A 13,841-nucleotide genomic window follows, 5' to 3' on the forward strand; every position below is an offset into this window, starting at 1 on the left:
TTTAAGCTAGTTAAAACTGAATGTACTTTTAACATCTAATATATTTTCTACAATCTGCATAGGTTTCTCTACCCTCATTTTTCGTAAAACGGACAATAAGAAGAGGCTGGTCAATTCTACTTCTTCTTTGCAGTCAACTCATCACTTTCACTATCAGATTTATCTTTATTGGAAATTTTTCCTTGGATTTTAGGTTTTATCCATTAAAATAATTGTAGATTTAGCATTCATCAGAATTGCTTGCAGCCCAAAATTTGTAAATTTTTGTTCATGCATAAGAAGCAGAAAACTGACTGTAAAACTCTTTATAGTTAGCTTTATTATAAACAGAAGTGAAACTGAGCCACTTAAATAGCATTCTCCAAACTGAAATCTTAGTTCTGTAATCAGATCCATTCTGGCAGACTTGGCTGTGTGTATGGAAGACTGAAGGATCAGGACCTGAAGAGCCACAGACAAAAGCAAGGGGCATGAGCGTAAACAAACACTTTGATTAAAAGAAAGGAGTTTGAATAACATGAGACACTGAAGACGATTCGGGTAAAGAGCTAACATCTTTTAATACCTGTCTGCTTCAAACATGTTTCCAAATAGGCACAGGCAAGTTTGCAGACTACAGAGAAAGAATTTTATTTTTTATGTTCAGTTACATAACACTTACAAAACACTACCACAATAGTAATGTACCAGGTTGTAGAAAGCAGTGGTAGTGCTGTTTATTCATGATTGTCCTAAGGCTATAAAGCAAGAGAAGGTGTATAGCATGAGATAACATTGTTATTAGACTGATACAAGCCACAGAAAAACATTTACTTTGCAAAACCTTATTAATGGCCATCCTCCTAAGTCTGTCTTCAAAGCTCCCTAACTCATTTCAGCCAAAATGAATCCAATTAGCTTTTACAAGTTAAGTATGAGACCTCTGTTCACCCAGCTCACTTTAATTGAAGTTGTTGCAACTCAGTCATTCAGGCAGCTCCACCAGCAGATCTGAAGGGCCAGTAAACACTAAACAGCAGACAATGATGGACAGCCAATGGCAGTAACTTTTTTCACCAGCATAACTAGTGAAAAACTGGGAGATGTGGTGCAACATTGCACAACCTTAAAGTCATCTAATTAAAATCAGTATCCTTTTAAATGGGGACTCTTAACTTAAAACTCCTTCACATCAGTTTAGTTCATATTTCAGACTGCTGAGGCAAATCAACCCAGTAGAAACTGAAGTCTTTTAAGCGTATTTAAATAAGTGACAGAGTAGAAACATCAGCGCGTGCTTAATTACAAAGTATTTCTACTAACCCTTTGCCACTGTTTCTGACTTATGGTGGTAACACTGGCATGCTCCTCATATTTCTGTAGGTGCTCAGTCTTCCAGCACACTTTGCAATAAACCAAAACAATGCCATATTTTTTTTCCCAGCAGCTACATATCTCATCTATGACTGGAGGGCTGGGCTATATGGACAGAGATTCATATTGTCTAGCTTTGAGGTGAATCTTGTCTATTATGCACCTCTAAGATGTCACATCGTAGATACACTGAGCTCTTGAATGGTCCTCACACAAGCATAAACTAGAGTTCCAAGGTCTACAAATGCTGTGGAAGTAGGCAGGTGGATAGTAGAAAGGTGTCTGACAAAAAGTGGGTTTAATGTTTTTCGAAGCTGGATTGCAAGCTACATGGTACTTCTGAACTGAGTTTTGCTAGGTACACAAAAGAATACCACATTCATGTTTTCACATATTGGGAGTAGGTACTTTGTGCAGATTTTATGGTGTATGTTATACATATATTACGCTTATTAAAGCATGGACTTACACTACAGACTCCTGACAACGCAGATAAAAACTCAATTAACCACAAAATGCAAATCTGTGGAATATAAGGCTTCATTAGTTCTAATGTTCTTGTGTTTGTGAAAGTAAAAAACCAGATCAGATACTTAAGGTTCTTGGTAAATAGGATAAAGTAGAACAGAAATAATAGAAGCATTTTCTCAAAATAAATTACAGTGTTTTTTTGTATACCTAACAAAACCCATTTCAGATGTACCATCTGCCTTCCAATCAGGCTTTGAAAAGCTATGTTAAATCCACTTTTATCCGCAAGTGTTAACAGAGGCACAGGGAGGGTAAGTGGCTTTCCTGAGGTCACCCAACCATTTAATGATCCAGCCTGGATTAGAGTCTCTTGGCCGACAGTCTCTATTACAACCAATGCTCACAACCAGCTCTGGTCTAGAGTTATAGATGAATATTGAAAAATCTCTAAATCTCTAAAGTCCTGCCTTTGAAGACTCCAAGCATTTTCACAGGCTGCTCCCTATTTCAATAATGGTCTAGAAACAACATATATTTCTGTAGAAGGATATAGGGAAATCAGGGCATCTGGTTGTGGCTGTGTGATCTGTAGCTGACTTCTGCAATATACAGCTTTTCTTTGACAAATTTAACACAAGTGCTAATAAGACATGTACTAGGGCATCTTTAGTAAGCCTACTCATAATAAAATGTGATTCTGGCCCTCTATGAACAGTCCTGCAGGTCTAAATCAGGTAATTCCATATGCAATGGTTGCAGAGTCATCCTCTCAGTTCCTTTTCATAATTTTAAAATACTGGCAAGCTATCTGTTGTTATGAGTGCCATTTAGGAGAAAGAAAGACAGAAAGACAGACAGACAGAAAGACAGACAGACAGAAAGACAGACAGACAGAAAGACAGACAGACAGAAAGACAGACAGACAGAAAGAAAGATTGAGCCTTAATCCTTTCCTCGATTTCCCCAACAGGAAAATAGTACAGATTCTGAAAATAGGAAAGTAGGTTTCAGTGTCTTTTTTCCTCTGTCTTCACATGAACTGTTTTTGAAAAAAAACAAATAATAGATACCTCTGCAAGTTTTAAATGAAGAAGGGCATTTTCAGTTTCCAGTACAACTATTCTTTCTTCTTTAGTCTAAAGGGAAAAAAAAGTAAAAATGAAATAAATATAAGTCTAACTAAACTGCCAGTGTTATTCCATTACAATAACTTTCATTATTATATACCAGTGTTTCTCAACCTTCCTAAATCGAAGGACTACCTACCCCCAATCTTCACAGCATACTATTTGGCTACAACTATTTAAAAATCAGGATAGATTTTGAATATTCCTTTATTACTTATATTTTCTCTCATTTTGCCTGCTTGTGTGGAAATATATATGTACAAAATTTTTTAACTGCTTTTGCTTTCCAAGTTGTACCTTGATGTCTTCCAGACCACTGGCACTTAGAGAAGTGCTATTTTATTTATTTATAAGTAATCATACAAGTTTCCCATTTCCTAGGCTGCACTGTTAGAGATCTTCAATGGCGTAAGCACAAGGTATGTTTTCCACACTAGTACTGTCTGCTAAAAGAGCCGATACCCCTCCCATCCAGCTGCAGGGCTGGCAAGGATGTTCACAATTGTGAATCCTGATTTCTAACCCAGCCGCAAATGCACCCTTCTCTCTACCACACCCGACTGCTTGGCAAATTCCCCTGGGTTGCCATATTCAGGATTCTCTCCTCAATTTTAGGCCTAAAAATTTACTTTTAAAGGAAAGGGGAGACAACGGGAGGTGTCACTGGCATGCTGTAAGAGATTCCTTGCAATCAGACCAGGAATCCCAGGACAGTTAAACGTACACTTTACTGTAAGTACTCAACTACATGTATCATTCAGGCTTGAAGGCCTGCAGATACGTAAAAAATTGAGAATTTTGGAACAACAGGGGATTTGTCCGAGCAGCCAAGACGGGTGCGGACAGCCGGGCTGCCTGCGCTTCCCTGGATGCGAGGAGAAGCTGGAGCGGCCCCTCGACTGCGGAACCGCGAGTGCCACAGCGGCGCCGCCGGCTCCCGCTTCCCACCGCCACGCTCGGCGGGCGGTGCCGGGCAGCGCGCTGCCCCGCGCCGCCCGCTGCCCGCGGCGCTCGCCCAGCCCCAGACCCCGCCCCTCGGGCCCCGGCTGCCCGGCCTCCCCTCCCCCGCTCCGTCGCCGCGGAAGCGGGCCGCGCCGCGCCTCTCTGCACATCCACGGCACGGTCCCCGCCGCCCCTCCCGCCTCCGCGGCGCGGGGCTCACCCGCAGTCTCTGCTCCAGCTGCCGAGCGCGCAGCGACCACACGGGGCCCAGGTCGAGCCCGCTTCCCGGCCACATCCTACCAGTCCTGCTGCCGCACCGAGCGAGACCCGAGCCTCGCACCTCCCTCCCCCCGCTCCCGGCCCGCGAGGGATTTAAACTGACCAATGACCGATACAGCAGGGGCGTCTCCTCGGTTGCCATGGAGACAGGGCTGACTTCCCCTCTCGCGACCGCTCCGATTGGCTGGACGGGGGTGATAACCGGGGAGCGCGGCGGGCCCTGCCCGCGCGCCTCCGACCGTTAGCGGCGAAACCCCACAGCAGCGGCGCGGGGGGGAGGGACACACCCCACTCCCAGCTGTTTAACAGACTACTTAAAGAGCATGCTGTAACTACCAGTTGAACCCCTGCAGGTACCCTTCTGATCATCTAGAGTCCCTGAGGATAGGGCTTGAAAGGACAAAGCTGCTTCAGAGGCAGGAGAAAGGCAGAGTCTAAAACTCCACAGGGTGCAGGGCTGCCTCAGGCTGAGGATGGCTGCAGAAAGGTTTCTCCACTGAGTGCTAGTTCACACGGGCCACAGCTGAGACTCATCCAAAGTCAAGGCCTGGGGTTAGGGACAGAGTTGGGAGAGGGACAAAGCCTAGAGCTGCAGCAGGTGTGGGCCTACAAAGGGGTTGCCCAAAGGATGGAGTAGGCTGCAAAAAGATTTCTTCCCCAAGAGGTGGTTCATGTTTGCTATGGCTGAGAGGCTTGCGCTAAGGTTTCAGCAGCAAAGGCCTAGGGTTAGAGTTTGAGATGGGAAAGAGACAGAGCCTAGAGTCTAAGTTGGCATAGGGCTACAACAGTGCTGCTGAAGGAGGTGTAGATTAGAAAAACCTTTCTTCTGTGAGAGAGCTCTCATGGGCCACATCTTGAGGTCTTGGGCTAAGGCTCAACCAACATGAAAGCTAGGATTAGGGTTAGGGTTAGATTTGAGAGAAGGACAAAGCTCAGAGGTGCAGCTGGCACGCGGCTGCAAAGGGGCTGCCAAAGAAAGGTGTAGGCTACAAGATTTCTCTGCTGTAGTATCAGCTTACTGATATCATGGCTGAGGGTCTTGGGCTGAGGCCAAGGACAAAGCCAGGGTCTAGGGTTAGTGTTAGGAGATGGACAAAACCTAGACGTCCAGTTGTGGGAGTCCTAAGAGGCTGCCCAGGCAAGTGGATGTGAGTGCATTCATGCAAGCTATGACTTAGGGTCTTGTAGTAAGGCTTCCAAGGCCAAAACATGGCAGAAGTTAGTAATACTAGCTAAAGCTTTACTGTATGGCACTGAAAGGTGAACATTATGTAAAGAACTAAAAGCAGTTTCTCAATTCTTCAATATCCCACTGGGACTTCATGAGAAAACCTGTGTCTTCCACATGATGTTTCAACTTAAAACTTTACCAAACACATTTGACTACTTAAATGGGCTTTCTTTGCAAGCTGGTCTTAGACTTGAACCTCTGTTCCTCATCACAGTTCTGTTGTCTGTTCCAACACAGATATTTGTGTGTTCTTTCCTGGAGTACTAAGCTACCAGACAATTGTCTTGTATGTAGCTCTGAATCAAATATATTACTATTATATTTTTAGTATCCTGAAAGCAGTCTGAATACAATTTGGCCACTAAATGTGAAAGTATAACAGATACCAGCTTTTTGGAACTGCGAAATAACACTATTTTTACACTACAATTCTGGGGAGGAAACCAAAGACAACATTATAATCCAATTCTTATGATGCTGACCAGTTCTCACAGACCAAAGCATACATCTCTGTGCAGCTCAGTCAACTCACCATCATCCATGGTATTGCAACTTCCTTCCACATCACATACAAACTGTAGCCTCCGTTAAAAAAAAAAATAATAAAATAAAATAAAGGAAGCTTCTCAGGAGTTCACCCCAGCCACTAGTTCTGCATTGGTAGAATAACAAAAATGGACAAAGGTCTTGAAGTTAAAAAAGAGTTCCAAACTACTGCAATACTAATGGATTTTAAAAGATGTTGGCACTATATGAGGCAGACAAGCTTTTCTTTAGGGAAAAAAAAAAGCTGCTGCCCTATATCGGCTTTTGAGGAGACAACAGCTTCGCAGAGATTGTTAATGGATATTTGTGTACCATTATGAATGGTCATGATTTATTTTAGACAACTTGTTTCAAGGTAAAGGAAAATAATATGTAGTAGGAATATTATCATATCATTTTAAAGATTTGGGCAATGACATTTTAAACACAGAATCTGGAGTGACTCATCCTTTCCAAATTCTCCCTGTAAACTGCAGCTGATAATTCTGAGCCACTCATACTTTTGTATCATTTAATTTGAAATTATGCTGAAAGACTCTACTATCAAAACCTTACTATATAACTATCTTCACCAAATGGGGGGTGGGGGGAGGATTTAAACAATATCAGCTGTTTTTAGGGAGTATTTTAGTAGAGGTGTGACACTGACAATTTGTGACACTAAGCTGTGATTTTTCCACGTAATACTTATCATGCAGCAGCAATCAAGTCAGAACAACGTTATTTTCCAAAGTAAGTCAACTTCAGCTCAAAAGGGCCAACTCTGAAGTGATCTAGTCAATTTAATGTACAGATTCTTGATTTAATCATTGTTCTCTCTCCTGTGGGTTTTAGTCACTATGAATGAGATTAAGAATTTGGTTTCTATAGCCCATAATAGATAAGACTTCCAGTTTATATCACCCTGAATTTGAACTAGTAGCCTAAAACTGAGCATCCTTAGAATTTATCAACTCTGATTTAATCATTTCTTTGTTCCCAATTTAAAATTGAATAGTACACAAAACTCAATCCCAGCTGAACCTAAGATCAGGATATGATGCTGTGACTCACCATGACAGCAGCGATTCTTGTTCAGGAACTTCCTTCTATTTCCAAAGCTTAGCTTGGATAAGCTGCTTGATAAGCAGGGGACAAAGCCATCTGTCAGTTAGACCTAGGTAAAAACAAATACAAAATCTGACCATCTTCTAGAAGTGCTACAAGACTGTATTCCAGAATGCCTTTCTACCTTGATCTCTGCTTTCAAGAATTCAATTTTTCCTAAACTTTTACTAGCTTAATCCTGTCATCCCCCTCCAAATCAAGAACGCTACCTTATTGTAAATCCTTGTGGGGAACCAGAATGCTAGAAATTTAATCAAGCCACTAAACTGACTCCACATTTTCACATCAGTTAAATAGTACAGTAGATTATAAAAAACTAAGTCCTAAATAAGCATGATCTTGAATACTTCTGATGCATTTCACATTAACCTCAGTAGTAGAAACAAAAGAATGATGATGTCCCAGCTTCAGCATTCTGATATGAATTGTCCTTTATGGAGTTCCCAAATGCAATAACTACAAAACACGGATAGAAGAACACTCAGAAAAATACCAAGAGGTAAGGCTGCTATCCCCTCTGTGCCAAACATGGAGAGATTCACTGCTGTATGCCTTCAGTTTTTGTATTGCCTGTATGACAGCACATTAGCTGAGTGCAGTAGACAGTAACTTGAGATTACAGTTTTGCACATCATATTAGCTTTCTAAAACATTGTCCACTTCATTTCATTACTGCCTCCCAGTAAATGCTAGATAAACTTCAGGGAGACTGATCCAAACCTAATTTTATTTGAATGCCTCTCCTGTCTTGGACATACATACTTTTATTTGCAGCCTTGAGGTTGAACAGAACTGGCAATAAATGCCTGAACAAACCCCAAGCCTTGACAGGACCTTTTAGCCTTTAAATGACCCTAGCTCACACATACTTGGTGCAATCCACTGTAGAAGAGGGTACCTAGTTTTCTTCTTATGGAGCTGAAGGAAAATTGGGTTATACTTACATCTAGCTAGAGCTTTTCTCAGTCTCATTCATTTCTGCACACTGTTCAAAGAACTATCAAGATATAAATATGAATGCCAGTTCTGAGCATCCACACAGAAACAAGATCAGGTATCTTCTGAAGGATGACATGCTGAGAGAGAAGTTAATTCCGAGAGATTTTACTTTTTTTACTTTTTTCCATTGTAAATGCAGTTACTTACATACAGCTCTAATTCATATAAAATAGTCTCCTTACAAGAGAATAATGAAACACCGCTGCAATTTGTTTGTTATGACAGGTAGCCAAACCTCAACCCTACTCATTCAAAACAAATACCAACAGTTTTTTGCAGTCTTTGCCCTACTTGCATTACTAGATACAGTCAAGCATCTGTCAAGGTTTCCATTAGGCTTACAAATGCATAAAAAAATTAATGCAAAGTGCGGGCAAATTTGATTTTTTTTAATATATTTTTTTAAACAGAGGACAAAAGTGCCGGCCCTAAGACAGCCCCTACGCCTTTCATAACTACAATCCAGCCACACTGTGTAAATCAGCACAATTTTTTAGTCAATTCTGCACGTGATCAGTGCAGACAACCTGCATCACTTCAGCAGAATCTTCACACCCAGCATAACAGAGAGCAGTTGTTGCCATTCATCGTGACATCTAGAACAACAATGACCAGAAATAAGAGAATCTATGACTCAACAGCAAAATCCGCTTCCCCCATCCCCATTTTGCTCTTCTGTATCAAGTCTTACCATTATTTACTGGGAGATAAGTGCTATCAATGCTAAACTTGTGGCTCCCAAGAGAACTATACAGAGTGAGGAAGAAGTGAGGAGTAAAGCATTAAAATGCATGATTTAATGAGCCGAAAACCTATGGAGATTTTCTGCTTGAAGAACAACTTCTTGCATGAGATCTTACATTGTTCTCAGGGAAAAAGTTTTAGTACGCTTTTGCTATGGTTGTGTACATGTAAAGATTATTTCATGTTCTTCACGCATTAATAAATGTACACTGAAAACACATTAGTGAAATTAACCTACCATCCATGCATATGCAAACTAAGTATTTTATTCTACATTTTTAACAGGACATTTGCTTCAGTAACTGTAGCACAATTCTGAAAATCCATCTGTTACTGAGAATAAACTGACATTCCCCAAGCAAGTGCATTGCACTTTTGTCTCCTTAAACAGTTTATTTGCCATTACAGCTGGAAGTCAGCTGACTCAAGTTTTAATCTGCAAAGCTTTGCCTTCTTGATCATACAACCACTAACATTAAGTGGCCATTAGACACAGCAGTATCATCTGACAGAGGAGGAAGAAGAGTCAATGTCTTCCCATTGTCTTCCCAAACACATACTGTTACTACAACATGTTTTAAGACTATTCTTAGTGAAGCTTATTTTTTCTTAAATCTAATTTTGTTATAATTTATCATGTTATTTAAGGGAACTGGGAGGTAAAGGAGAAAGGTCTTGTTTGTTTATTCTGCTGCTAGTGTACTCATTGCTGGAGCTAAAAACAGCAATATGTGTGATCAAGTATATAGTTTATTATTTCAGTAAACAGGATACGTATTATAGACTGCCATTTTTTTTAATTCCTTCCCCTTTTCCCCAAATACCAGGAAGACTATAGTGCAGTGGGTAAAAGCAGATGAAAAGCAGTGTATTTGGATGATAGGTGCCGAAGGGAGAATTTGTAAGATTTAAAATATTTCAAGTCTTTGCTGGGACTGGCAGACCTGGCTGCACATGCAAATGCCATTTGCATGTACAGTTATTATCATGGAAGTCCAATCCAAGAAAGCAAAAAATACCTTGGCCTGAATCAGTAAAGCTTTTAAATACCTGTTTAATTAAAATATCAAAAGCTATGCCAGTAAGTGTGACTGCTCATGTACTTAAAGCAGAGCAGATGCTGCATTGTTCAGCTGAATCATAGTGTGCTCGGTAACTTTGCAAATCTGAAGTCAACTGTGCACAGCTTAGCTCACTCAACTTGCAACATTTAAGTTTTCCCCACTGAAAGTTTGTTACTCCTGTTCCATATCATACAGTCCTCACCTTCTCTCCTTTAATCTAGACTAAGTCTAGAGAGAAATGCTTCTATAACACACAGTTGACAACTGCAACGACTGTACAACTGGTACAATCACTTTCTGATTGTACCAGGTCTTTCTTTTTGCTTAGGCAGAGGGAATAGCATACAGAAGGGCAATGGATTGTTCCTTTTTTCTTCTGGACTACACATCTGAGAATGAAGAGTTCTTTAGCCTTATTCTCACAATCAATGGCTACAGACTCAAAAACATGGGCAGAAGATCCCTGTCAGCAATGTCTTAGAGTTAACAGGCAGAAGAAGTCTTGGCATTCACTCTATCTAATGATTTCCTTGCAACAAACAGATTTCTGGGTTTCTATAGTTCTTCTGGCTCCTTCCCTGTTTTTATAAGCACATTTCTCATACTTAAATTCAGAATGTATGCATTAGGCACTTTGATAAGTCCAGAGTAGATCCTACAACTTGAGAGTTTTTATAGAACTCACCTGGAAAGAGATGTACGTGGCTCCTAATCCTGGCTCCAATGAACATTAGACGACAGCACAAGGAATCCAGAGCACGTCGCTGTGGACTGTTTTCCTACCGCACCTTCCCCAAGCAGAATAACTTTAAACTGTTGTCTCCCATTTACTTAAGAGGCAAATGATCTAATTTTATTAATCCAATGATAAGGAGGAATACACCACTCCTAATAGCTCATTTCATGAACCTAGCTCGAGTCCTTTAACTCAAACTTTATTCAAAACTGTTTAGCGAATTTGAGCCTCCCGCCTGCAAACTTCTGGGTCTTCCAAAACTGAATTTTTCCAAAATGATTCCACAGAAAGTTATCCTGTCCTTGTGTTCAAAACAGAGAGATCAAATGCATCTTTAACCAGAGCAATCACAATGGAGATTGGTTCTAATAATTATTCATGATGACCTTTTCCAAAAGATGTTGCATTCCAGGTTCCTCTTTGCTCCTAGAAATAAAGCTTTGTTTGCACTTGAGGTGGATGCAAATACAATACATCCATCAGAACACACAGGCTAACTTGCATAACTGACATAACCAGTATTTACAGTTTTGTAAGTTTTTGGGTAAGTCGTAAAACATCACTTTTTTTTCAGGTCACTGATACAGATACTGACCAACATCAGGCCAAGGCATTATCTCCAGTCCTCATTTGAATCATCCTCATTTGTTGACTCTCCATGTAAAGTTAATTTGAGGTTTTTGTCTGTTCATTATGAAATATACTGACTTTGCATATAAGTATTTTAATATGACAGGTAAGCCAAAACATATAGAAAGAGCCCCTTTTGTTTACAATAATAGTTATAAATGCAGAACCAGATAACAAACAGTACAAAAAACATTTAATGCGAAGTTAAATACAATACAAACTTTATTAAAAATAGGTTGCAAGTGAAATACAGTAGAAATGGGAAACTACAGCAGTTTTGATGTTTTTCATAATAATGCACAGACAAATATGAAAAGCACTTTTACACATATTCACACTTGACCCGAATGCCCAATAGCGGCCAAATCCACTCAACTGAAGGTTATAGATATTTTTTTTGCTAAGCCTTTTTCAGATTCTAGCAGCAACAGTAATTCAGCCACAGCCTAAGTTTTTTTCCTTAATAAAAATTTGTCACTGTAAGGCTGCTAGTGTTCTCAAGATAAATTGGGAGAGGCTTGCTTTTCCTGATTTAACAGACATAGCAAGCATGCAAATCCTTCATTAACACTTTGAACCAGTTTAATCTTCTACTTCATATTTAACAGGTGAAACGGTAAAAGCACACTTTCAAATAAGAAACCTGAAATACGTAAAAAATATTTACACTCCAATTTTCATTAACTTGCATTTATTTATCATACAACTCTTATTAAAAGTGATTTCTTTCCTAAGGCAGTGAAAGTCTACCCCTCTGTATTTGGAAGTGTGCACAATTCCCTAAATATATATTTATAAGAGAACAATATGATACAGGAAAAAAAAATCATCTAAAGCCAGTAAAGGGCTTTGTCAAATAGAAAATTTGTTTGGAATCACAACATATATTGTCTTAACATCACACAACGAGAAAAACTCTGATGAGGTCCTTATCTCCAGCATCATCAGCCACATATGCATAGCTGAAGAAACAACAGTGGGAGGAAAAAGATTAACAGTTTAAAATTAAATAAGGCTATTACAGTGTGAAGAAATAGCTTGAACTGCCAAAAATATCTTTCATATAATAGTAAAAGGATGTTAGTAAAGCCAGACAGATTAAAGAAGCGCTTACAAGAACTACTTTGTGAACATAAGTAGAGACGGTTTGCTGCCACCACATCAGTTTAGTTAACTACCTCACTAACATTTCCACTTCCAGCCAACAGTATTATATTGGATGCTTCACACTTTTTTTTTTTTTTTTTTTTTTTTTTTTTACCCCCTGTGGAGAAGTAAACTGGCATATTAGAGAAAAAAGAGATATTGCTGAACTGATAATAGTAGATTCTTATGAATACCGTTCCTTGTCTAGTTGCCTAACACCTTCTACTCTACCTTCCTTGGAAAACATATACATCAGTTCTGCTAGCTTTGGAACTGCAATCGTTACTCCTTGCTGTAAACACACAACCAGCATTTTGGTCCCAGCTGTAAAAGGGACACTAATGTAGCCTACTATCTATTGCTTATGTATTTTTCAAATACAATAAATACCCCAAGTTTTTTCACCTTCACATTTTTGAAAGTCTGAAACACATATACTGGGGATGCATCTACATATAAACCTTTCCATAACTACAGATAAATTCTTATGCATCCATTTTAGACCCAGCAAGTCTGTAGGAGCAGAAATGCTTTTATCCCAAGGTTTTATCTAGAGAACATGTGTTATCCCAATACTAAGTAATGTTAAGATCTGTACTGATATGCTAATCACTGTATGAACAGCATATATGTATGCAGTATGTCAAACTTGCATATGAAGTCTTATTAAGGTGGTCCAGATATTGGCTCCTTATCAAACAACCTAAAATACTAATATCTAGCGCACAGTTTAGTTTAGGCAGTTCAAGCTATTCTCACACTCTCTGCTCAGCAGCTAAAACAAAAGTGTGTCTGTAAAACACCAGGAAACAGAACTTATCTTTGACAAGTGCTACTTGGTCTGGTGCACAAGAACTTAACCCCCAAAAGAGAAGGAAAGAAAGTTACCTTCACGTGATTCATATCTTTAAAATTTTACAGTGCTTTAATTGTATAAACCACAAGCTCCTGGTAAAGCAATCAGTTTTCTTGCTATTGCAACATCTCTAAATCTTAATTAACAGTCTTAGATATAGAGGAATCAAACTCTCTTTTCAGAAAATATTCATTTTCTGTTCATTAGCAGAGCCCCCCCCCATCTCAAGCCCTCCATTTAGAGATCTTTCAGTTACATCTGATAAGGTGCTTTAATATTATTTTGTGTTCAACTCATTTTCCAGTTCCATTAATTTTCTAGAAGCTTTTACTTTATTGGATACATCCTGACCCTGTGAAAAAAGTCGCTGGCGTTCCCTGAACGTCAAGTTTTCTGGTGCTCCAGGTAAATCTGCATCTTGACTGGAAAAAGAAAAAAGCCTTTGTTATAATTCTAGCTCAAAATAACCTTAAATATAAAAATTCTCAAGGACAAGTGTATTAAGTAGTAGTCTTGACAGCAGCAAAAGATTCTAAGTTTAGTTTTCTGTAAGGTTTTGTCATCCCTGCCCCTGCAATTTGTCCTTAATCCTGACACTGAGCTACCATTT

General features: G+C 39.6%; 2 protein-coding genes across 30 annotated transcripts in view; both read right to left on the reverse strand.

Annotated features, from left to right (window-relative positions):
- KIF25 (kinesin family member 25) overlaps positions 1 to 4,392 on the reverse strand; it is a 48,641-nt gene extending 44,249 nt beyond the window's left edge. For 10 of the 11 annotated variants that reach the window (XR_010388475.1, XR_010388474.1, XM_026117256.2 and 7 more), the window contains exons 1-2: positions 4,114 to 4,266; positions 2,895 to 2,960 (exon numbers count right to left, since the gene is read on the reverse strand). Coding sequence is in view for 9 of the 11 variants with exons in the window: in XM_026117256.2 (XP_025973041.1) it covers positions 2,895 to 2,960; positions 4,114 to 4,188 (141 nt within the window). In the remaining 2 variants the exon portion in view is untranslated. The other variant, XM_064509312.1, reaches the window with a different exon arrangement.
- Positions 4,393 to 11,433: 7,041 nt separating this feature from the next.
- AFDN (afadin, adherens junction formation factor) overlaps positions 11,434 to 13,841 on the reverse strand; it is a 137,625-nt gene continuing 135,217 nt past the window's right edge. For all 19 annotated transcript variants that reach the window (XM_064509317.1, XM_064509316.1, XM_064509329.1 and 16 more), the window contains one exon: positions 11,434 to 13,653. In XM_064509317.1, coding sequence (XP_064365387.1) covers positions 13,509 to 13,653 — 145 coding nt within the window. In that variant the 3' untranslated portion in view covers positions 11,434 to 13,508. The remainder of the gene's footprint in view (positions 13,654 to 13,841) is intronic.

This window comes from Dromaius novaehollandiae, chromosome 3 (assembly GCF_036370855.1).
Source record: "Dromaius novaehollandiae isolate bDroNov1 chromosome 3, bDroNov1.hap1, whole genome shotgun sequence".
In the NCBI taxonomy this organism is placed as follows: domain Eukaryota; kingdom Metazoa; phylum Chordata; class Aves; order Casuariiformes; family Dromaiidae; genus Dromaius; species Dromaius novaehollandiae.